This window comes from Ranitomeya variabilis, chromosome 1 (genome assembly GCF_051348905.1).
Source record: "Ranitomeya variabilis isolate aRanVar5 chromosome 1, aRanVar5.hap1, whole genome shotgun sequence".
NCBI classification, from domain to species: domain Eukaryota; kingdom Metazoa; phylum Chordata; class Amphibia; order Anura; family Dendrobatidae; genus Ranitomeya; species Ranitomeya variabilis.
This window is the reverse complement of record NC_135232.1, coordinates 196,391,499-196,418,295: the sequence shown is the minus strand read 5'-3', so window position 1 is coordinate 196,418,295 and position 26,797 is coordinate 196,391,499. Positions and strand designations below refer to the sequence as shown.

Below are 26,797 nucleotides of genomic sequence, written 5' to 3'. Positions count from 1 at the left end.
GGAGATGGGGCCTATTTCACCATGAGAATTTGTGGAATAGTCTACCTCAAGAACTGATCAACTGGGAACTGTTGATAGTTTTAAAAAAAAGGCTTGGATGCTTTTTTAGAAGGAAATAGCATGAATACTTATGTAAATGTATAAAGGTCTTTTCTGAACGTGTAATCTAGTAGATAAATATTTGGGATCAGGAAAGATAGTTTAGCTCTTTTGGAGCGGACTGGATTATGCATTGTGGTTGTGAATGTGCCCCTTCTAGTGATGAGCGAGTGTGCTCATTACTTGAGTTTTCCCGAGCATGCTCGGGTGTTCTCCGAGTATTTGGGTGTGCTCGTAAATTTAGTTTATGTCACCGCAGCTGCATGATTTGTGGCTGCTAGACAGCCTGAATACATGAGAGGATTTCCTATCAAATGGGCAATCCCTGCATGTATTCAGGCCGCAAATCTTGCAGCTACAGCAACACAAATTAAATTTACGCGCACTCCCAAATACACTTAGAAAACTCGAGTAACGAGCTCACTCGCTCATCACTAGCCCCTTCCCTTTGTCCTTTCCCATCTCTCGGTTGAACTTGATGGATATTTGTCTTTTTTTAAACTATATAACAATGTATTTACTACAAATGTATGACTGGTAAGAAACAGGCACAGATTTCTTTCATTTTCTGGGTGACCTGGATTTGTATTATAAATATTGTTTTTATGCATCTGTTTCGGGTATATCTGACTCCGTTATCTATGTGTACAATTGTTGCTCTATGTTGTGCTCTATGCCAGGTTTTCTAAGATGCCCGGTGTGGCTCTGTGATCTGCCTAGGCATATTTAAGCCCCACTAAGTCTACGTTCACATTTGCGGTCTGCGCCGCAGCGTCGGGCGCCGCAGCGTCGCCGCATGCGTCATGCGCCCCTATATTTAAGATGGGGCGCATGGACATGCGTCGCACTTGCGTTTTGCGCCGCATGCGTCACTGCGACGCACGTGTCCGGGCGCAGAGGACGCAGCAAGTTGCATTTTTGCTGCGTCCAAAATCAATCAAAAAAAGGACGCATGCGGCGCAAAACGCAGCGTTGTGCATGCGTTTTGCTGCGTTTTTGTTTGCGTTGTGCGTTGCGGCGCCGACGCTGCGGCGCACAATGCAAATGTGAATGTAGCCTAAGACACATACCTGTGTTTTAGCATTAAGACTTCTAATCCTGCTTTTGGAGTGCTTCCTCCTCTGTGCAGTCTGTGCTCTCAACCCTGCAAGACCTATGAGTTGCTGCACAATTTTGGCCTTGCTGGTTGCCTGTGGAATGCCATCTCCTGGACTATATTCCAGCTGCATACGGTCATAGACTATTTTGGACTTTATTAATACTGTTCACTCATCCATGATATACATATATTTGCCTAACTCTGTTTGTTGCTCAGGAATGGCTGTATCTTTATTACAACTGTCCTCCTGTAGTTTCAAGTGTGCCAAGTCCTCACTCCCATGTGCCTTCCTACCTTTTGTACCAATGCCTAAGGTTTGTATTCCCACCCTGCCTTGCGAATTCAAGAGTCTACTTCACTAGATGAACCTAAAAATTGTGGTATTTTGGATAATCCTTACAACATGTGCCATTGCCCTACAACTAGAGATGGACGGATGTTTTGAAATTCTAATTCGATAACTTTGCTGAACTATCCCAAAATTTTTTCACAAATCTGAAATCTGGAAAGCTTGTAGTTGCTCAGAAAACACGCATGGGGAGAGGAGAGTGAGAAAGACAACCCTGTTTGACCATAAGAGACTTTATACTTTACAGATGAGAGAAAGAGGACCCTGCTGACCATAAGAGCTTACACTCTTACACTCAAAAGAAAAGACCCCCGTTGACAATAAGAGCTTACATACTACAAAGGAGAGACAAGGGACCCCACTGACCATAAGAGCTTACACACTACAGAAGAGAGAGACCTACCCAGGGACTCTGGAGGTGGGAAATAACTCTAACGTGCATACTGTGCTCCACTGAGATCATTTGGTCTCAAGTAGCCCAGGTACTGACCACTATACAAGGTATGATAATCCAGAAGATGTCATAGTTGCAGGGCATTATGATCAGGCCCTTGCAGCAACACAAACTGTTAGCCTGCTCTGATGCTTCAGCAGTGTCAGAAGTGATGCAGGGCAAGTTTTTTTTTTTTAAATTTCTTCAAAATGTTCGAATTTGCTTGAAAACTGTGAATTTCAGGAAATTGACTCAAACTCGATTTTCCTTGTATCAATCCGCTCTTACCTATCACTATCACAGTACTGCTAAACTGACTATACTTACTTTTTAACTGTGCATATACTTCTTGCATAACTTAGATAAGGCATGGTTGCTAGAAGAAATTCATGTTCAAATGTTATTTATTGGAAATCCACTGTAAGTATTATATTTCTATTAAATTATAATGTAACCTCTTAATGACCCTGGAATTTTTCGCTTTTACTCTTTTTTTTTTTCCTCCTCTTGTTCCAAGAGCCCTACCTTTTTTATTTTTCTGTCAACGTAGACCTATGAGGGCATGTTTATTATGAGAGGAGTTTGTTTTAAATGACACCATTCAAATTAACTGTTTAACCATGCAACGTGCTATAATATGGGAAATAAATTCCAAGTGCAGTGACACTGGGGGAGAAAAAATTTAACTCATTTTGCAGTTAGAATGACCTGGCAACATGATTCTCCATGTTAGCATTATTATGGCAATACCAAATTTGCCCATATTTTAGTGGTGAAAATCATTTTGTTTGTGTTGCTGTTTTCTGCTACCAGTAAGCTTTTTTCATTGACGGAGCTCTGATAGTACTTGCAATTGTGCCCTGAGCTGAAATTTTTACAGACACCATTTTGGGAACATATACTATTTTGATTGATTTTATAATGGCAAGTCAATGCAATAATCTGCAATGTGTGAAAAGGTGGTCGTTCAATTGGCACCAATCAAATCACAAATTGCTTAAATTTGCTTAAACCTGAAAATCTTATAAAAGTTGACTTAAATTCAATTGGCATTGAATCGATCATCTCTTGTCAGTGGATTTATGACTGTTTCCACCTTTGCTATTTTCTCATCAAGCAAAAGATTGATTCATTATGGATTATGGGCTTACTTTAGACCAATCTCCTGTCCTCCATATGTAGCATTTAGAGTAATCTTCACAATCTTCCATATCTCGGGGTCTGGTGGACATTAAACATTTCTTACGAGGGTTTGTACATCTCACAGTCCGATGTCGTACACCTTTACCACATTTCAAGGAGCACTGAAAAAGAGGAATTATTTTAGTTTTACGTTTAATGTACTGTAATTCAAGCATTTTTGCTGATGAAATGTTATTCTTCTGTTGAGATTGTATTTTCCTTTTATGGGTCCTTGGAGCATGCAAATACTTATTGAACTGATAATTTAGTAAATTGTAAAAATATTTATGCCGAAGGTTTCTATTTGAAGAATATATCCTCTAAAAATATATTTTAATCACTAACATTTTTACGCAAATCACATTGATGTACCATCTACATTATAATTTACTCTATTCAAATTTATATTTGAATTCTTATTCATCCCTAAATCTACATATGCTCCATTATTTCTTCCTATTTATCAGGATAAAGTGTGAGTTTATCCTAAACAATATAACCATGGTTGAATTCTAAGATATCTGATACCATTTTAGAGTGAGGACATTTTGTAAGTAACATTCAAGGACATTGCCTATGTTTCACCCAAACAATACGATATCTTGTTAAAATTATACTGAATATAATAACAATGATTCTGATCCACCCTATTGATCTTCTTCATGTGTATTACTACACCTCAGACCATACTCCGGCCTCCCACACTGTCATACAGTCCTGTCCCTCACAGCGCTGGCTTGAAGGAGGCTTGTATCCAGGACAGTCTTTTTCACGGACTGTGATCAGTGATCCATTTCTGAGTTGTTGTGTACATGCAGTCTGCCGGGTCTGAGTTCCTTTACCGCATGTCCTGGAACATGGACTCCAATCAGTCATCATCCATCTAAATAGGAAATGCATTTTTCTGTAACTTTTTATTATTAGAATAATGTTGCTTTGCATACAGATGCAGTATATTCTATAATGCAAAAAAGTATATAGCGCTTTATAGGTTTTTTGTATATTTTTTAACCATTGTTGAAAGTATTACTATCAGTGCAAATAATTCTAAAATATATGTTTTGTCACATTTACTGTGTTTCTAGTAGAATGTAATGGAACGTAATCATAAAAACTGGTGCAAAGGAAAGGTAGCTAATAAGCCTGTATTAGGCTAAAGAGAAACAGAGCTTGAGAAGTTTTCAACTGTCAAGAGGAGCTGCTGTCATAAGCACACATGCTGTACTTCTCTTCAGCTGATGAGTAGCAAAAACATGAGAAGCAAGAAATCTTTTCACGGACTGCGCATGTATGCCCATTCTGTATGGCACTGAAGCCAAGGAAATCCTCCCCTCCCACTTATGCTCAGCCCATGAAAAGATTTATTCCATCTCATATCGGTGCTGCTTCACAGCTGAGAGAGGTATGTGTGCTTATGACGGCAGCTCTTGTGATAGTTTAGATACATCTCAGTTTCTTCAGTATCCAGCTGTTCTGACCTGTGACTAGGAAGCCTGCAGTTTGAATTAAATCACATTATTATTGCATTCTTGGAGAAACCTTTAACATTTTTGGCCATATATCGAAAAGGTCCACATGCAGAGGATATAGTGTCAGCCTTTTGGGGTTCCTATTAGTTAGGATTTGAAAACTTACAACAAAAATGTGTTCATATATTGAGTACAAATTTATTTAAGGAACCTATGCCTATTTTCTACAGTATTTATCCTAGAAATCCTTGAGCAGTCTTGGCCTAAAATGTAGTATAGTTTGACATACTAACCCGCAGTTTATTCCTGCCAAGCAGAACTAAGTTACATTCTGAAAACATCCGTCATGTCTATCTAGAGCAGTGTTCTGCAGTAACACATCTGGAGGGAGGTGCCTGCTCTTATACAATGGAGGCCTCGCAGACACCTGCCTTCCACACCAAACTCTTATGTTCTGATCCCTGTGGCTATTTATCCTAACTTAAGTGCAGCAGCTGCATAACACATTGAGGTTGCAGCAAATTCTGGATGAAATTCCTAAATCTCTGTTCAGTTTTCACATCATAATCTCAAACTGTTATATAGCTGTTTAGATGGAAATGCACAATATTTCTGAATATACAATTATCCTCTGCTTCATGGAAATACATACAGTACATCATACAGTGCCTTGCGAAAATATTCGGCCCCCTGGAACTTTTCAACCTTTTCCCACATATCATGCTTCAAACATAAAGATACCAAATGTAAATTTTTGGTGAAGAATCAACAACAAGTGGAACGCAATTGTGAAGTTGAACGAAATTTATTGGTTATTTTAAATTTTTGTGGAAATTCAAAAACTGAAAAGCGGGGTGTGCAATATTATTCGGCCCCTTTACTTTCAGTGCAGCAAACTAACTCCAGAATTTCTTTGTGGATGAGAAGGTGTCAATGAGAAGGTGTGTCCAAACTTTTGGTCTGTACACTATATATATATATATATATATATATATATATATATATATATATATATATATATATATATATATGTACGTACACTGCTCAATAAAATAAATGGAACACTAAAATCCCACAGCCTGGATATCACTGAATGAAATATTCCAGTTGTAAATCTTTATTCCTCACATAGTGGAATGTGTTGAGAACAATAAAAAGTAAAAATTATCAACGTAAATCATCACAAGTCACAACTAATATCCCACGGAGGTCTGGATTTGGAATGATGCTCAAAATCAAAGTGGAAAATGAAGTTACAGGCTCATCCAACTTCAGTGGAAATGCCTCAAGACAAGGAAATGATGCTCAGTAGTGTGTGTGGCATCCATGTGCCTGTATGACCTCCCTACAATGCCTGGGCATGCTCCTGATGAGGCAGCGGATGGTCTCCTGAGGGATCTCCTCCCAGACCTGGACTAAAGCATCTGACAGCTCTTGGACAGTCTGTGGTGCAACGTGACATTGGTGGATGGTGCGAGACATGATGTCCCAGATGTGTTCAATCGGATTCAGGTCTGGAGAACGGGCAGGCCAGTCCATAGCTTCAATGCCTTCATGTTGCAGGAACTGCTGACACACTCCAGCCACATAAGGTCTGGCATTGTCCTGCATTAGGAGGAACCCAGGGCCAACCGCACCAGCATATGGTCTCGCAAGGGGTCTGAGGATCTAATTTCAGTAAATAATGGCAGTCAGGCTACCTCTGGCGAGCACATGGAGGGCTGTGTGGCCCTCCAAAGAAATACCACCCCACACCATTACTGACCCACTACCAAACCGGTCATGCTGAAGGATGTTGCAGGCAGCAGATAGCTCTCCACGGTGTCTCCAGACTCTGTCACATCTGTCACATGTGCTCAGTGTGAACCTGTTTTCATCTATGAACAGCACAGGGGGCGCCAGTGGCTAATTTGCCTGGTGTTCTGTGGCAAATGCCAAGCATCCTGCACGGTGTTGGGCTGTAAGCACAACCCCCATCTGTGGACATCGGGCACTCAGACCATCCTCAACCGTTTGTGCAAACACATGCACATTTCTGGCCTGCTGGAGGTCATTTTGCAGGGCTCTGGCAGTGCTCCTACTGTTCCTCCTTGCACAAAGGCTGAGTTAGCGGTCCTGCTGCTGGGTTGTTGCCCTCCTACGGCCCCCTCCACATCTCCTGGTGTAGTGGCCTGTCTCCTGGTAGTGCCTCCAGCCTCTGGACACTACGCTGACAGACACAGCAAACATTGTCACAGCTCTCACTGACGTGCCATCCTTGATGAGCTGCACTACCTGAGCCACTTGTGTGAGTTGTAGAGTCCATCTCATGCTACCACAAATGTGAAAACACAACCAACATTAAAAATTGACCAAAACAGCCAGAAAGCATCGGTACTTAGATGTGGTCTGTTGTCCCCACCTGCAGATCCACTTCTTTATTGACTGTGTCTTGATAATAGCCAATAATTTCCATCTGTTATCTATTCCATATGCACAGCAGCATGTGAAATTTATTGTCAGTGTTGCTTCCTAAGTGGACAGTTTGATTTCACAGAAGTTTGATTTCCTTAGAGTTATATTCTGTTGTTTAAGTGTTCCCTTTATTTTTTTGAGCAGTGTATATATATATATATATATATATATATATATATATATATATATATACTGATGCCACGCGATCAGGACCTGTCCCATTTCCTTTCTGAATCCTGCTCATGCAGCATATGAACTGACTGTATATAATGAAGCCTTGACCTGTATTGGACCATCCCTGACGAAGAAGACCGCCATCTTCGAAATGCGTAGGAATTGGTCCTTACAGCGCTACTTACTTCACCTGGTCACATGACAACCTACGTCATGAAAGGTCCTGTGCAGTGTCAGCTACTCTACAGGTCTTGATCGCGTGCTCGCCACGCTCACGCTGCATCGGTAAGGAGGCCTGGGGGAGTGTATGTCACCGGCCGGAACTACAATCCTGAAGATATCTTTGTTCTATTTCGGACTGTGAAAACAATACACCTGGAGGTGGATTAGAACTGAAAACTTCCCATCTGTGACTGTTTACATCACCTATAGGAAGGTAACTGCTAGCACTATGCACTTTTTTAAACTGGACTTTAGTGATGAGCGAATATACTCGTTACTCAAGATTTCCCGAGCACACTCAGGTGTCCTCCGAGTATTTTTTAGTGCTCGGAGATTTAGTTTTCTTCACCGCAGCTGAATGATTTACAGCTAATAGCCAGCTTGATTACATGTGGGGATTCCCTAGCAACCAGGCAACCCCCATATGTACTTATGCTGGCTAATAGCTGTAAATCATTCAGCTGAGGCGACGAAAACTAAATCTCCGAGCACTAAAAAATACTCGGAGGACACCTGAAATCTCGAGTAACAAGTATATTCGCTCATCACTATTGGACTTCTAACTTTGCGGTATTTGGAACTTTCGTACTCATAAGCATTCGGATTGTTTGCACTATACCCAGTACCTGGAGGACATTATAATTAAGTATTTGGGTTACATACCCAGGACCTGGGGGACAATATAATTATGGACATGCGGTCATTAGCAATCTTGTGATCCCGTTTTAATAGGGTGGTTATTATATGTTTTAACTGTTATTTCTAATAAATGTATTTACCTTTGTTTCTATACAGTGGAGAGGGTATTTAAAGCGCAAACCACCTAGTATTTTATGTGTTCAGTATTTTGACAAATTTATGGTTTTTGTCCTGTTTGCAGCTGTATTCTCCCCTTGCCATTAGCCCTTTTTGCGCCTACCTTTATATTCTATTTAAGTATTAAATCTTGTTTGGCAAAGGGATCAAATACTTATTTCTCACTGCAAAATGCAAATAAATTTATATCTATATATATAAGAGGCATCGTGATTACTCGCTAATCCCGCCCCCTGCACAGTAGCTCCTCCCCACCACATCACCACACATAATCCCGCCCCACCCCATTACCACACACAATCCTGCTCCCACCACATTACCACACACAATTCGCACCACATCACCACACACAATCCCGCCCCCCCACCACATCACCACACACAATCCCGCCCTCCCACCACAACACCACACACAATTCCGCCCCCCCACATTACCACACACAATTCACACCACATCACCACACATAATCCGGCCCCCCACCACATCACCACACATAATCCCACCCCACCACATCACCACACAATCTCGCCCCCCACCACATCACCACACACAATCCCGCCCCCCACCACATTATCACACATAATCCCGCCCCCCACATCACCACACATAGTCCCGCCCCCCACCACAACACCACACATAATCCCGCCCCCCACCACATCACCACACATAATCCCGCCCCCCACCACATTACTACACATAATCCCGCCCCCCACCACATTACCACAGATAATCCCGCCCCCCACAGCATTGCCACACATAATCCCGCCCCCACCACATTACCACACATAATCCCGCCCACCACATTACCACACATAATCCCGCCCCCCACCACATTACCACACATGATTCCACCCCCCCACCACATCACCACACATAATCCGGCCCCCCACCACATAACCACACATAATCCCACCCCACCACATCACCACACAATCTCGCCCCCCACCACATCACCACACACAATCCCGCCCCCCACCACATTATCACACATAATCCCGCCCCCCACATCACCACACATAGTCCCGCCCCCCACCACAACACCACACATAATCCCGCCCCCCACCACATCACCACACATAATCCCGCCCCCCACCACATTACTACACATAATCCCGCCCCCCACCACATTACCACAGATAATCCCGCCCCCCACCACATCACCACACATAATCCCGCCCCCCACAGCATTGCCACACATAATCCCGCCCCCACCACATTACCACACACAATCCCGCCCTCACCATATCACCACACATAATCCCACCCCCCACCACATCACCACACATAATCCTGCCCACCACATTACCACACATAATCCCGCCCCCCACCACATTACCACACATGATCCCACCCCCCACCACATCACCACACATAATCCCACCCCCCACATTACCACACATAATCCCGCCAACCACATTACCACACATAATCCTGCCCCCCACCACATCACCACACATAATCCCGCCCACCACATTACCACACATAATCCCGCCCCCCACCACATTACCACACATGATTCCACCCCCCCACCACATCACCACACATAATCCCACCCCCCCACATTACCACACATAATCCCGCCCCCCACCACATTACCACACATAATCCCGCCCCCCACCACATCACCACACATAATCCCACCCCCCACCACATCACCACACATAATCCCACCCCACCATATCACCACACATAATCCCACCCCCCACCACATTACCACACATAATCCCACCCCCCACCACATTACCACACATAATCCCACCCCCCACCAGATTACCAAAGATAATCCCACCCCACCACTTTACCACAAATAATCCCGCCCCCACCACATCACCACACACAATCCCGCCCCCACACCACATTAGCACAGATAATCCCGCCTCCCACCACATTATCACACATAATCCCACCACCCCACCACATTACCACACATAATCCCGTCCCCCACATTACCACAATAGGCTCCGTCCCCACACATTACCACACGAGGCTCCATCCCCACACATTACCACACGAGGCTCCGTCCCCACACATTACCACACAAGGCTCCGTCCCCCCACATTACCACATGAGGCTCCATCCCCACACATTACCACATGAGGCTCTGTCCCCACACATTAACATACGAGGCTCCGTTCCCCCACATTACCACACAAGGCTCCGTCCCCCCACATTACCACACGAGGCTCCGCCCCCCCACATTATCACACGCAGCACTTCCTTTCTATGTAATTCAACCACTTCAGCCAATGTAAATGTACATTTAATTGCATCCGCATTCTCCCAAACAAAATGAGCCCAGAAGAGTCGCCAGGTCCATCTCACAGGCCGCAGGAAAATCCGGACAACGATGCAGTAGCTGATCGACAACAACAATATCGACTAAATCGTAGGATTGGTTTTTAGTATCAGATTTTTAATGATTATTATTGTTATTAACTTCATTTTAAGTTAATTTACCACCTGCGCAAGCTCTATTGAATGTTGTCATTATTTACTTTAGTTTAATCACCAGCAGCATTAATTAGATAGCAATGAGCATGCTGAGCGTTAGCTGGCTGCAAACAGCTAGTAATATATACAATGTGATTTTCTGGATTTTATTTTTGACATTCTATCTCTCAATGTTAAAATTAACCTACCCTTAAAATTTTAGACTGTTCATGTCTTTGTCAGTGGACAAACTTACAAAATCAGCAAGGGATCAAATACTTATTTCCCACACCGACCTGTCATTGGCTACAGCAGAACAAAGTGAAGGTTCTGGAGTGGCCATCTCAGTCTCCTGACCTCAATATCATTGAGCCACTCTGGGGAGATCTCTAGCGTGCAGTTCATGATAGACGGCCCAGGAATTTACAGGAACTAGAGTCTTTTTGCCAAGAAGAGTGGGCAGCTTTACCATCTGAGAAAATGAAGAACCTCATCCACAACTACCACAAAAGACTTTAAGCTGTCATTGATGTTAGAGGGGGCAATACAGGGTATTAAAAAAATGGGGTATGTGAACTTTTTGATCAGGGTCATTTGGATGTTTTGGGTTGTCATTATGATTTAAAAAGAAAAAAACACAGTAGTTTGACAATAAATGGCTTCACCACACCACTAACCATGAGTGAAGAAAAAGTTTTGGTGTTATCATTTATATTTTCTGAAAAAAGGCAAAGAAAGCAAACTTTCTGCTGGGGTATGTAAACTTTTGAGCACAACTGTATGTAATCATCAGCGTGAAGCCTCTAATATTGACCTTTTTAGAATTATCAAGTCTGTTGCCTGAAATCTGTTATGTTTATTCAACTTTAAACAACTCAGTAAAAGACTTTCTGTTTTTAACTATAATGGCCTTCTTTGCTTCCATGTCCACCACTTTCACAACATTACATCACTGGCCGCTGAAGTAGTGGTATAGATAGTGTGAAGGTAGGAGCAATCACCATGTCATGTTTATCACTGGTATTGAGATGTTCAAAATTATACTGAGCCAAAAAGGAACCTTACAAAAGGAACTAATTTAGGTACCTTGTTTGACATGGTTGTTCGTTACATTTTCTTATTTGAGCTTCTGGCTTCATCAGATCTCTACAGCTTACATTATCTACAGTAGTTATATTTTTATTCATAATTTTCGTACAGGACACAGTTGTTCTTCTTTCACCTAATGTTTAAAATAAATGCAGAAATGTTCAACTGATAATGCATAATGTTCAACTGATTTTACATAGCATTTAATTACATAGTTTTATAATAGATTTTAATACATTTAAAAAAAAAACAAACTTCAATTGGTAGCATAACAGGAAAAAAAGATTATATTACAAACAGTCAGATATCTACATATCAAGAATAATGCAAAGAAGTTACTTTAACCCTGATCCATCATAGAATTTATAGCACATGGGGGCGTGGTTTGCAAGGGGAAGGGAGCTGACCTGTTTTGCAGGAGCTCCTGTGAATCGCCTAAAATATGCAACATTATCTTACTTTAAGTAGACTTTTCAGTGCTATCAAAAACTGAGGACCTTTGGGAACATGCCTGGATCGTTAATTACGAAGAAAAACATGGACTTACTGAAGAAAAAGTCATTTCCAGGACAGAGAAATATCCCCGGGAAAACTGCTGATTCATCTCCCTCATCAGCTATGGGGAGGACGCCAGCTAATCTGGTGCTGGGAAAGAAGAAACCCAACCTACATGCAGCTCAGGCTTTAGCTGCTGAAGAAATGACAGACCGCCGGCAAAAAGCAGCGACACCTGGGATAAAGAAGAGGAGCGACGCGGCACCTTTGGAGAAAGATGACGGGTCTCCCCTGACTCACCGGGACCCATGGTGCAGGAAGCTGAACAGTTCATCACTCTCCTCGCCAACTGCCAGCAATGAAATTAGATGCTGGGGAATCACCGTGGCGACGGAGAAGGAAGTGAAACTGGTGCCGCTGATAGAAGATCAAAGGGAGCTTCCTCCTGCTCTGGCGGAGGCCGGTCTCGCCAGAGCTCTGCCTGGCTGCCTGGGATCCGGAGGAACTTCACTCTGGTCCACAGTGCTCAAGATGGGGAAGAAGGAGGATGGGGGATACACTGCCAGCCAGATGATATCTGATACGGTGAATGAAACACCACTTCAAGACCGCGATGGTCTGCAGCCTCCCTCATGTTCAAGGAGGTGTGCCACCCCCTTACAAAAACTTACAATCTTTGGGACATATGCAGGGTGACAAAGAGTATGCAGAGCCACCAGACAGAAGTTTGATAGTTAAAGGGAAGGTGCCCCAGGACAGCGGTTTCAAAAAGGGACTTTGCGATGTTTCAGTTGAAGGCTCTGCTAACGGGACACAACTGAATGGTACAGTGGATCCTCCTGCAGAGTTCTATGAGAAGTATAAAACACATTACACATCAGGGGACTGGGCCACCTTTGTATCCTCAAATCCCTTCACTAATAAATACAATGCAACTTCCTTTAATAATTCCTCCTGCCATAATGGGTCAATCTCCAACCACATAGTTAGAACAAAAGACTGTAGTCATCCCCTGGGGTATGATGATATTACACTGCTGCACGGCAATGACCAAATGACTGTAAACCATACAGAAGATCCTGACACCTTAAAACCTTTATTAGATTTGCAAAAGGATTGCTTGGAATCTTTGAAAGAACTTACTAAACTTTTTTACTTTTTATTGTACCATTCCAAAACAAAAATGCAAAATCTACCTCCATGATAGAACCAGCCATTATTAAAAATAATAGTGACACAGAGGATCATTCAGACCTAACAGATTCCCAACATGTCTCACACTCTGAAACAGACGTTTCTTCTATCTCTCACGAGGAACTAGAGAGTGTCCACTCAGAAGACTTTACTGACGTGGCAGACTCCTCTTTTTATGGGGGGAGTGATTCTCTCTATGATGGAGATTTTGTTGACACTTCATCTATACATTCCTATTCAGAGGATTCTAATAGTACCGAGAAGTCCGATATCCCGGAAAATTTCTCAAAGCAGTTAAATACAAAAGACTCTAGTCTGAAGCAAATTTCTATGAAGTCTGAGGTGCATCCTTTTAATTTATCTCTAGTGGACAATATTCCCGCTTACGAATATTCTTCATCTGAAGGATTTATGATTAAAATCTGTAATGCTTTTCTGGCATCAGCGGATATCACAGGAAGCGGTATAGGTACTGATGGTAATTTGATAATTGTATATGGGACCAATACAAAGACTTTTGACTCCCAACAAAGAAAGGAAACAAGGGCCTCTGAGACCTTTATCAAAAACCTTCTTATAGACACTCTATCATATATAGTTAAAGTCTTCAATCCAAACGTTATCAAGGCCCCTGACATTCCTCTACCCTTTTCAAAAATAATCGATAAGACAAACAAAAATTACGTAACCCCACTTTCAAAGGACGTCAAAAATATTTCTTTAATCTCGGATTCTCTGGAAAAGATTCAAAAAGATATTCTCTCTTTTAAAGATGGCTTGGCTAATTATGAAGATTTTAAAAGAAAAAATAACTTGAAAATTAGAGGAATTCCGGAATCGGTCCAGCCCTCTCAATTAAAAGACTATATCTCTACAATGATATGTGATTTGTTACCTAATACCAAAATTAAAAATCTGGTTGAGAGGGCATTAAGAATCCCTAGACCACTCTCTCTCCCTCCAAATATAACAAGAGACATTATTGTGTCCTTCTACCCGGGGTGGGTATAGAATGATCTTCTTGCCCTGACAGGAAATTCAAAAATCCTTGCATCTCCGTATGACAAAATAACTCTGTTCAAAGACTTGTCTAGAGCCACAATTCAAAAAAGAAAATCATTCCACTATATGGCTCGAGAACTCCTACACATAGAAATACCCTATCACTGGACCCAGACTTCCACCATACAAGTAAAATTTGCATCAAAACTAATAGATATCTCATCACCGGAGCAAGTACTTGCCTTTTTGAAAAAAATCGGAATAAAGTCTTCATTGGCTTCACATGGTCTCTCTTTCTTCATTCTCATCAGGCCTATGTCTGTTGTGGATTCTGTTTGTGGGCTCCCTCTGGTGGTTACTGCTGGTACTGGGTGACTTTGGTGGGTTGCGGCCTTTGGTTTCCACCTGTCCATCAGTGGCTGGGTGTTTCCTATTTTACCTGGCCTTTCTGTCATTTCCCTTGCCGGCTATCAATGTATTCAGATGTGCTCTGTTTGGTTCCTGCCTACCTGCTCCCAGATCTTTCAGGATAAGCTAAGTGCTGATTTTCAGTTGTTTGGTTTTTTGTCCAGCTTGCTTTTTATGTCTCTATGCTAGCTGGTAGCTCTAGTGGACTGAGGTTCTCCCCATGTGCCATGAGTTGGCACATGGGTTCTTGTAATCTCAGGATGGTTTTTTTGATTAGGGTTTTTTGCTGACCGCTCAGTCCCCTTTTGTATCGTTCTGCTTTCTAGTTTACAGCGGGCCTCAATTTGCTAAAACTATATATATCATCTCTATGTGTGTGCCTTCCTCTCATTTCACCGTCAATACATGTGGGGGGCAACTATATCTTTTGGGGTTCATTCCGCTGGAGGCAAGTGAGGTCTTTATTTTCTCTGCAGTGCTAGTTAGCTCTTAGGCTGGTGCGTGGCGTCTAGAACCAACGTAGGCACGCTCCCTGGCTATCTCTAGTTGCGTTTGTCAGGCGTAGGGCAACGGTCAGCCCAGGTTCCATCACCCTAGAGCTCGTCCGTAATATATTTGTACTTTGCTTGTCCTGTGCTATCCCTAGCCATTGGGATTCATGACAGTATAGCCGGCCCACAAAGTGTTAATTGTTTGGGCTGAAGCAGGAGAAAGAGAAGTGTTTAAGGGAAATTTTTTTTTTTTTTCCCTTCAGAGTTTTGCTGCCTAGCCCTTAATTGCTGTCTAGCTGCTTCTTACCTCCTCTTAACCCTTGAATGGCTCTGATCTTAGCTGTTTAACATGGATGTCCAGAGTTTGGCTTCCAGCCTGAGTAATCTCGCGGCAAAAGTTCAAAACATACAGGATTTTGTTGTTCACACTCCCATGTCTGAACCTAGAATTCCTATTCCAGAGTTCTTTTCTGGAGATAGATCTACCTTCCTGAATTTCAGGAACAATTGTAAATTGTTTCTTTCTTTAAAATCTCGCTCCTCTGGAGACCCTGCTCAACAGGTCAAGATTGTAATATCTTTCCTGCGGGGCGACCCTCAGAATTGGGCATTTGCATTGGCACCAGGGGATCCTGCATTGCTCAGTGTGGATGCGTTTTTTCTGGCATTGGGATTGCTCTATGAAGAACCTAACCTGGAGATTCAGGCTGAAAAGGCTTTATTAGCCCTCTCTCAGGGGCATGATGAAGCGGAGATATATTGTCAGAAGTTTCGGAAATGGTCGGTGCTTACTCAGTTGAATGAGTGCGCCCTGGCTGCAAACTTCAGAAATGGTCTTTCTGAGGCCATTAAGGATATTATGGTGGGGTTCCCTACGCCTACAGGTCTGAATGAGTCTATGGCTATGGCCATTTAGATTGATCGGCGTTTACGGGAGCGCAAACCCGTGCACCAGTTGGCGGTGTCTTCTGAACAGGCACCTGAGACTATGCAATGTGATAGAATTCAGTCCGGAAGTGAACGGCAAAATTATAGGCGGAAAAATGGATTGTGTTTCTATTGTGGTGATTCAGCTCATGTTATATCAGCATGCTCTAAACGCACAAAAAGGGTTGATAAATCTTTTGCCATTGGTACTCTGCAGCGTAAGTTCATTTTGTCTGTGACTCTGATTTTTTCACTGTCTTCCATTTCCGTCGATGCCTATGTGGATTCGGGCGCTGCCCTGAGTCTTATGGATTGGTCATTTGCTAAACGCTGCGGTTTTAGTCTGGAACCTCTGGAAGTTCCTATTCCTCTGAAGGGAATTGACTCTACACCATTGGCTATGAATAAACCGCAGTATTGGACACAAGTGACCATGCGCATGACTCCCGTTCATCAGGAGGTGATTCGCTTCCTTGTACTTTATAATTTACATGATGTACTAGTGCTTGGTCTGCCATGGTTACAAACTCATAATCCTGTCCTGGACTGGAAAACAATGTCTGTGTTAAGCTGGGGATGTCAGGGGGTTCATGATGATGCACCTCCGATTTCAATCGCTTCATCTACTCCTTCTGAGATCCCTGCATTTTTGTCTGACTATAGGGATGTTTTTGAGGAGCCTAAGCTCAATTCGCTCCCTCCGCATAGAGATTGTGACTGTGCTATAGAATTGATTCCTGGCAGTAAGTTCCCTAAGGGTCGTTTATTTAATCTGTCACTGCCAGAGCATACTGCTATGCGGAATTATATTAAGGAGTCCTTGGAAAAGGGACATATTCGTCCATCTTCGTCCCCTCTGGGAGCAGGTTTTTTTTTTGTGGCAAAAAAAGATAGTTCCCTGAGGCCTTGTATAGATTATCGCCTTCTGAATAAGATTACAGTCAAGTATCAGTATCCATTGCCATTATTGACTGATTTGTTTGCTCGCATTAAGGGGGCTAGGTGGTTCACTAAGATAGATCTTCGCGGTGCGTATAATCTGGTGCGGATAAAACAGGGTGATGAGTGGAAAACCGCATTTAATACGCCTGAGGGCCATTTTGAGTATTTGGTAATGCCTTTTGGACTCTCCAATGCTCCGTCAGTCTTTCAGTCCTTTATGCACAATATTTTCCGTGAATATCTGGATAAGTTTATGATTGTGTATTTGGATGATATTTTGGTGTTTTCTGATGACTGGGAGTCTCATGTTCTACAGGTCAGGAAGGTGTTTCAGGTTCTGCGGGCCAATTCTCTGTTTGTGAAGGGCTCAAAGTGTCTCTTCGGAGTCCAGAAGATTTCTTTTTTGGGGTACATTTTTTCTCCTTCTACTATTGAGATGGATCCCGTCAAGGTTCAGGCGATTTGTGACTGGACACAACCTACATCTGTTAAGAGCCTTCAGAAGTTCTTGGGGTTTGCTAATTTTTATCGTCGGTTCATTGCTAATTTTTCCAGTATTGTTAAACCTTTGACTGATTTGACTAAAAAGGGTGCTGATGTTGCTGATTGGTCTCCTGCGGCCGTGGAGGCCTTTCAGGAACTTAAGCGCCGGTTTTCTTCTGCTCCTGTGTTGTGTCAACCAGATGTTTCACTTCCTTTTCAGGTTGAGGTTGATGCTTCCGAGATTGGAGCGGGGGCGGTTTTGTCACAGAGAAGTTCTAATGGCTCGGTGATGAAGCCATGTGCATTCTTCTCTAGAAAATTCTCGCCCGCCGAGCGCAATTATGATGTGGGTAATCGGGAGCTTTTGGCCATGAAGTGGGCATTTGAGGAGTGGCGTCATTGGCTTGAGGGTGCTAAACATCGTGTGGTGGTCTTGACTGACCACAAGAATCTCATTTACCTTGAGTCTGCCAGGCGTTTGAATCCTAGACAGGCTCGTTGGTCGTTGTTTTTTTCTCGTTTCAATTTCGTGGTTTCATACCTGCCAGGTTCAAAGAATGTGAAGGCAGATGCTCTTTCCAGGAGTTTTGTGCCTGACTCTCCTGGAGACTCTGGGCCTACTGGTATCCTTAGGGATGGGGTAATATTGTCCGCCGTATCCCCAGACTTGCGACGTGCATTGCAGGAGTTTCAGGTGGATAAACCGGATCGTTGTCCACCAGAAAGACTGTTTGTTCCGGATGATTGGACCAGTAGAGTCATCTCCGAGGTCCATTCTTCTGTGTTGGCTGGTCATCCTGGAATATTTGGTACTAGAGACTTGGTGGCCAGGTCTTTTTGGTGGCCTTCTTTGTCTAGGGATGTGCGTACCTTTGTGCAGTCTTGTGAAGTGTGTGCTCGAGCTAAGCCTTGCTGTTCTCGGGCCAGTGGGTTGTTGTTATCCTTGCCCATCCCGAAGAGGCCTTGGACGCACATTTCCATGGATTTTATTTCTGATCTCCCGGTTTCACAGAAAATGTCCGTTATCTGGGTTGTGTGTGACCGCTTTTCTAAGATGGTTCATTTGGTGCCCTTGCCTAAGTTGCCTTCCTCCTCTGAGTTGGTCCCTTTATTTTTTCAGAACGTGGTTCGTTTGCATGGGATTCCGGAGAATATCGTTTCTGACAGGGGATCCCAGTTTGTGTCTAGATTTTGGCGGACGTTTTGTGCCAAGATGGGCATTGATTTGTCTTTCTCGTCTGCATTCCATCCTCAGACGAATGGCCAGACGGAGCGAACTAATCAGACCTTGGAAACTTATTTGAGGTGTTTTGTTTCTGCTGATCAAGATGACTGGGTTGCTTTTTTGCCACTGGCCGAATTTGCTCTTAATAATCGGGCTAGTTCGGCCACGTTGGTCTCTCCTTTCTTTTGTAATTCGGGGTTTCATCCTCGTTTTTCACGTGGTGGTGGACAGGCTGCATCAGATTTGGAATCAGGTGGTGGACAATTTGAAGTTATCTCAGGAGAAGACTCAGCAGTTTGCTAATTGCCGTCGCCGCGTGGGTCCCCGACTTCTTGTTGGGGATTTGGTGTGGTTGTCTTCTCGTTTTGTCCCTATGAAGGTCTCTTCTCCTAAGTTCAAGCCTCGGTTCATCGGTCCTTATAGGATCTCGGAGATTCTTAACCCTGTATCTTTTCGTTTGGATCTCCCAGCATCGTTTGCTATTCATAATGTGTTCCATCGGTCATTGTTGCGGAGGTATGAGGTGCCCGTTGTTCCTTCGGTTGGGCCTCCTGCTCCGGTGCTGGTGGAGGGAGAATTGGAGTATGTTGTTGAGAAGATCTTGGATTCTCGTGTTTCCAGACGCAAACTCCAGTATTTGGTTAAGTGGAAGGGTTATGGTCAGGAGGATAATTCCTGGGTGGTCGCCTCCGATGTTCATGCGACTGATTTGGTCCGCGCCTTCCATAGAGCTCACCCTGATCGCCCTGGGGGTTCTCGTGAGGGTTCGGTGACCCCTCCTCAAGGGGGGGGTACTGTTGTGGATTCTGTTTGTGGGCTCCCTCTGGTGGTTACTGCTGGTACTGGGTGACTTTGGTGGGTTGCGGCCTTTGGTTTCCACCTGTCCATCAGTGGCTGGGTGTTTCCTATTTTACCTGGCCTTTCTGTCATTTCCCTTGCCGGCTATCAATGTATTCAGATGTGCTCTGTTTGGTTCCTGCCTACCTGCTCCCAGATCTTTCAGGATAAGCTAAGTGCTGATTTTCAGTTGTTTGGTTTTTTGTCCAGCTTGCTTATTATGTCTCTATGCTAGCTGGTAGCTCTAGTGGACTGAGGTTCTCCCCATGTGCCATGAGTTGGCACATGGGTTCTTGTAATCTCAGGATGGTTTTTTTGATTAGGGTTTTTTGCTGACCGCTCAGTCCCCTTTTGTATCATTCTGCTTTCTAGTTTACAGCGGGCCTCAATTTGCTAAAACTATATATATCATCTCTATGTGTGTGCCTTCCTCTCATTTCACCGTCAATACATGTGGGGGGCAACTATATCTTTTGGGGTTCATTCCGCTGGAGGCAAGTGAGGTCTTTATTTTCTCTGCAGTGCTAGTTAGCTCTTAGGCTGGTGCGTGGCGTCTAGAACCAACGTAGGCACGCTCCCTGGCTATCTCTAGTTGCGTTTGTCAGGCATAGGGCAGCGGTCAGCCCAGGTTCCATCACCCTAGAGCTCGTCCGTAATATATTTGTACTTTGCTTGTCCTGTGCTATCCCTAGCCATTGGGATTCATGACATATGTCCTACCGGACAGAACGGGATGCTAATTTTGCTAAATTTCCCACGAGGTCTTCTCTTTTTTGGATTACAATGTAATAGCAGACTTCAGTGTTTTGCCTTATTATTAAGTAATTAGTAAAGTCTTACTCCACTTGCTACTGTTTTGAATGAACTGAACTTTCCCTCCACATAGTCTTAGGGTCACCCAAGAGTGTGCCCGGATGTGACAAGCTCTCATATATTTTATATTTTACTTAAAGTATTTGTATGACTAATGTTATTTTTGATTTTCAGATGCTGTTATATTAAGTAACAGTTATTTGTATGACTAATGCTACTTAAGTACAGGTACATCTCACACAATTAGAATATCATCAAAAAGTTCATTTATTTCAGTTCTTCAATAGAAAAAGTGAAGCTCATATATTATATAAAGTCATTACAAACAGAATGATCTATTTCAAGTGTTTATTTATGTTAGTGATTATGGCTTACAGCCAATGAAAACCCCAAAGTCATTATCTCAATACATTAGAATACTTTATAACACCAGCTTGAAAATATGATTTTAAAATCCAAAATGCTGGCCTACTGAAATGTATGTTCAGTAAATTCACTCAATACTTGGTCGGGGCTCCTTTTGCATCACTTACTGCATCAATGCAGTGTGGCATGGAGGCGATTAGTCTGTGGCACTGCTGAGGTGTTTTGGAAGACCAGGTTGCTTTGATAGCAGCCTTCAGCTCATCTGCATTGTTGGGTCTGGTGTCTCTCATCTTCCTCTTGACAGGCGAGTTTAAGGTCAGGTGAGTTTGCTGGCCAATCAAGAACAGTGATACTGTTGCTTTTAGACCAAGTATTGGTACTTTTGGCAGTGTGGACTGGTGCCAAGTCCTACTGTAGAATGAAATTTCCATCGCCAAATGTTTGTCGGCACAGAGAAGCATGAAGTGCTCTAAAATTTCCTGGTAGTCAGCTGCGCTGACTTTGGTCTTGATAAAACACAGTGGACCTACACCACCAGATGACATGGCTCCCAAAACCATCAGTGAAAGTGGATACTTCACACTAGACCTTGGAAATCAAGGTCCCTCAAGGTCCCAGAGTCTAGAGGAAGAGTGGAGAGGCACTCAATCCAAGCTGCTTTAGGGATAGTGTGAAGTTTCCACAATCAGTGATGGTTTTGGGAGCCATGCCATCTGCTGGTGTAGGTCCACTGTGTTTTATCAAGACAAAAGTCAGCCCAGCAGTCTACCAGGAAATTTTAGAGCACTTCATGCTTCCATCTGCCAACAAGCTTTTTGGAGATGGAAATTTCATTCTCCAGCAGGACTTGGCACCTGTCCACACTGTCAAAAGTACCAATACCTGGTTTACAAACAACAGTATCACTGTGCTTGATTGGCCAGCAAACTCACCTGACCTTAACCCCATAAAGAATCTATGGGGAATTATCAAGACGAAGATGAGAGACAACAGACTCAACAATGCAGAAAAGCTGGAGGCTGCTATCAAAGCAACCTGGGCTTCCATAACACCACAGCAGTGCCACAGGCGGATCGCCTCCATGCCACGCCACATTGATGCAGCTATTGATGCAAAAGGATCCCCGACCAAGTATTGAGTGCATTTACTGAATACACATTTCAGTAGGCCAGCATTTTAGATTTTAAAATCATATTTTCAAGCTGGTGTTATAAAGTATTCTAATATATTGAGGTAATGACTTTGGGGTTTTTATTGGCTGTAAGCCATAATCCTCAACACTAACAGAAATAAACTTTTGAAATAGATCATTCTGTGTGTAATGACTTTATATATGAGTCTCACTTTTTGTATTGAAGAACTGAAATAAATGAACTTTTTGATGATATTCTAATTTTGTGAGATGCATGTGTACATGTATGCTTGTCTCTCCCCTATTTTTATAGGGGTCTTTCCATTTTTCCTCCTTTCCTTTTCTTTCCCCTTTCTGTTTACCCCTTTCCCTACCTTCTATCCCTTATCCTCCCTTCCTCTTTATTCCCTCTCCCTATCCTCCCTTTCCTCCCTAAGTTAACATAAAAAAATTCAATAAAATTTATGTGAAAAATAATAAATTAACTTGTGCTATGAACACAACAACTGAAAGAAGGGAAGATGCAAAAAGGCAAGAAGAGCAGAGAGGAGAGTGGCAATAAAATAGGAGAAAAGTGAAAATTATTGGAAAAATGAAGCTTTAGTTAAAGAAAGCTTATCACTTGACTAGCTGTGAGCAATTGTTTCTTAACTGACAAGAATACAAAAAGATAAAAAAGTGATATAGTTTTGGTATACCAGCAATATGTTTGCTATGCAGGGCCTCTGATTGATTCTTATGGATTTTTGGTCAATCAAGGAAAATATGTCATATCTGTATCTGAACATGCTACTATAACCCCTGCCCTGGTCGCTAGGCGGCACCACAATAATACTACAGTTAACGCCTGCAGTGTGTTGGTATTTAAGTTTCATATTGTTGAAACTGTTTCTCCTTTGTTATTCACTTGTGTTTTGCTGCAGTGAGCTGGTAAAGCCATATGCGGGGCTTCCTTCTACATGTACTCTAGCAGACTGACTCTAGCTAGCAGTTATTAATTAGTGTATTTAAGTAGTAGTAGACCAGAGGTGTCAAACTGCATTCCTTGAGGGCCGCCAACAGGTCATGTTTTCAGGATTTCCTTAGCATTCCACAAGGTGCTGGAATCATTCTGTGCAGGTGAGTAAATTATCACCTGTGCAATACAAGGAAATCCTGAAAACATGACCTGTTGGCGGCCCTCGAGGAATGCAGTTTGACACCTCTGTAGTAGACTGTCTGACCTTACTCTGACATGGCTCATGTGATTTGTTTTGTTTTCCTGTGTTCAGACTCTGGCTTGAATTCTGACTACCCGATTGCCTCCTGAGTTTGTCCTTGATGCGACTCCGGCTTTGACCCTTTTTGGCCTTAATTTCTGCCTCTGATTTTGACTTACAGACAGCAGCCCTTCTGTGTTAGCAATCCACTGTACTTTGTTGAAATGTAAGAGTGTGTGGACTGTATTGTCGCAATTCTGCCCTTCAAGACACTAATTGCGTTGTATTGTAATTTGAATACTGTTATGTGTCTTTTTCTATTTACTGTGTAGTTATGTGATATAATGTGATTTGCAATATACTGTGATATGGTAAATTATGGTGTATAAGTAATGCATAGTGTACAATATAGGAAAGCACAGGATGAGACATAGTTTCCTGCAATGTTTGGAGCTCAAAGCCTGATTAAGATGCTATAGTGAGCACCTCAACCCCTTCCGCACAGAGGAAGATAGACATAGAACTGCATATGGGAAAGGTAACGGATGTCAGGAATACTGCAGAACTGGACTGGGAATCCCTGGGGATGACAGGATCAGTGAACATAGGGATAGTCCACTTAGAAACTTAGAATGTAAAGAAATGCTGGAAATGTACTGTACTATGGAAATAAGAAATGGAAAATCTTGTGCCTGTTACAATCTGATGCACTTGAACTGTTGAGTGTAAACTCCTGTGTGCTGAAATGATCAGGTTGTCCCCTGTTCTATGTTCGGCAGCTTTTGAAGTTGAAGAGCAGGAGACACCTGAGGCCTGCGGACTACAACCATGTGAGTGTAATGCACCCTACACATGACAGCAGATTTGAACTGGGACACCATTTTTCTGTAAAGTGCCATGGCAACATGGAGCAGCAGCTTGCTCATAACTACCATCCTCCGGCATCTTACAAGTGGCGTGATTGGCAGGATGGAGCCTTGCATTAAGAAGAATTGACAGATATGGAGAAGGTTCCTGTGAAAAGAAAGATGGTGACTGCAGTTTGGCCCCAAAATGTGGTCAATGGCACACAAGGGAGAATAGGCTCTACCTGTCATGGGTATTGGGAGACCACAAGGGTGCAAAGATTTTTCTGTCCTGGGAGGAATTCTGTCTGGAGAGGTCAGCTTATAGTGAGCGGCACCCGCCCGATAGTGGGTGTGATGGAAGAGAAAGAAACCCAGCCTGTTGCAACAAGTCAATGGAGAATGGGCAGGAACTTGTGAAAAACATGCAGAGGAGCCAGAAGTGCTTACACCCAGGAAGAGAAATACGCCTACAACAGAGCGGGTAGGTGCCATTGTTGGTGAGGAGAGTGGAGAGTATGCAACTGAGCATAGAGAAGTACAGATTTCCATTGGAAAGAGATGATCGGTGGTATGACGTAGCACTCCATGGATGACAAGGAGGGTCAGAGTGAATGTGATGGCTGGATTGGCAATCGGAAGAGGTATGGCCAAGTGGACTGGCAAAACCGGAGGTCTCATAAGAGGTACAAAGTGCAAAGACCAACTGTGAAGCAAAAGTGACTGCTTTTGTGAGGCCAGGCTAAAAGTTTGAATACCTGATCGCGCAATGGCCAGTGAGTACCTCACAGCCCCTAAAGAGGTACTGTACCTGTCCAGGAAGCCGCCATGATAACATGGCCGTAAATGTACATGGAGGAGGAACCCCTGGCCCTGAACCATGCAAAGGCTAAGTGGGTGGTGGGAGTGATCCAGGAGAAGAGGAAGGAAAAGTAGGTGCAAGCCCAGCTAGATCGACGGCAAGAGGGGGTAAGGCTTCACCCAAGAAACAAAGACTGGCAACCGGGTGTATGTCAATGCTGGCTCCTTGCATCATGGACCCACTTTGCAAGGGGGTGACTAGGTGTGATTTATGAAGGAAGATGAGCTGTAGGTATGGTATGCGGTGGTGTTGACATTAATGCAGCCAGAAAGTGGGGATCTCCACCCGAACACACAACCTCAAGCCTTACACACCCAAGCCCTACAGAATGCACCCGAAAGAACAGTGGAGAACAGTGGAGAAAATGCCTCCAGCACGACTTTCTCTGCTATAGGTGCTCCGGCCATGATATATGTGACTTAAGGTTCCTGTTTGGGTGTGTTCATAGGGTCTGAAAGCAGCCACCTGTATACCACATAGTTGCCAGATTTAAACAATCTGCCCCATAAAGTCCCAGTTGTGCTTGTTGCAAGTGGAAGGAAGAAATATAAACTGTAATGCATTCCTGGGGGTTTGGGGTAAAAAAAATCATCCAGTACCGGGACTTATGGTGTTGGCCGAGAATGACAGATGTTTTGTTTTCCCTTGCTGTTTTGTTTTATGCACGTTTGCGCATCCCTCTGCTGGATTAAGGTACTGTTAAGTGTTAATGAGTCCCAAACCTTTTTTTGTCCCTATAGACTGCTTACATTGCTCCATGGACTCTGCCCATTTCCCCCTGGCCATTGCCCTATGTCTTCTATAAACTTTGCCCCAAGGGTTTGTGAGCTTGCCACGTAGGTGGCATTGTGCGAATAAAGGGACTGTTGTTCACAAAAGGGGAGGGGAATAAATGGGCAAACCGATGTTCAGACCGGGTCAGGACTTTAAGGGCTGTCCTTCCTTCAAGGATGAATGTTTGGAGACAGGGGGATGTCCCAACTGGGTTGAAGAAATTGGACTGTATCCATGGATGGGCTGTTGTTATGTTGGCCTGGGGGTTGTTATTCTAAAAGAACTAGAACTCTATGTTCCACGGTCCCAACCTAGTCTGACTGGCATCAGTGCTGACCAGTAAAATAGACAATATATACCCTTGGAAGTAGAGACTGCTATCTATGTGTGTTTTATGTATTTGGTGTTGCATTGGTGTTTTTCAGGTTTCTGAATGGTCGAGGATGACCATCGATAAAGAGGGGAGGAATGTGTTGTCGTGTTCCTGCCCCTGTAGACACTAATCGAGTTGTATTGTAATGTGAATACTGTTATGCGACTTTTTCTATCTTGACAAAGTCACTGGCAAAATGCTTGATGCTTCACTGAGGCCATTAGCTTCAGTAATTTGAAACCCAGAAGTTTGCTCAAGCAGACTATGTGTTGAGAAGGGGTTAATTGGCCATTTTAAGGGCTGGGTATTTGCGGACAACCATAGAGAGATGGGAGGTTGTCCACCTTATCTGCACCCCAGAGTGTGGTCTGAGGTCTAAATAGCTGGCCTCCTGATGCCCTCAGTGATCAGTGTGTCTGGAGAGGCTAGCTCCAGAGAAGTGTTTATGTTTGTTGCAACCTGAACTGTGTGTTTTGCTAACCCTGAGCGGGCAGATCCCCGCTACCACAAGGAATGTGCTTTGTGTTCCCACTTTGCTTTTTTTTCTTGCTTTTGGCCAAATGGCCAAGTTTATTGTTACTTCACCATGTTTTATGCCACATACATAATAAAT

At 43.3% G+C, this 26,797-nt stretch overlaps 1 protein-coding gene across 1 annotated transcript in view; it reads right to left on the bottom strand.

Annotated features, from left to right (window-relative positions):
* Nucleotides 1-26,797, bottom strand: part of LOC143793920 (A disintegrin and metalloproteinase with thrombospondin motifs 19-like) — a 105,181-nt gene that overhangs the window by 6,000 nt on the left and 72,384 nt on the right. The window contains exons 8-10 of the mRNA XM_077280857.1: nt 11,814-11,949; nt 3,841-4,045; nt 3,132-3,284 (exon numbers count right to left, since the gene is read on the bottom strand). Of these exons, the coding sequence (XP_077136972.1) occupies nt 3,132-3,284; nt 3,841-4,045; nt 11,814-11,949 (494 nt within the window). The remainder of the gene's footprint in view (nt 1-3,131; nt 3,285-3,840; nt 4,046-11,813; nt 11,950-26,797) is intronic.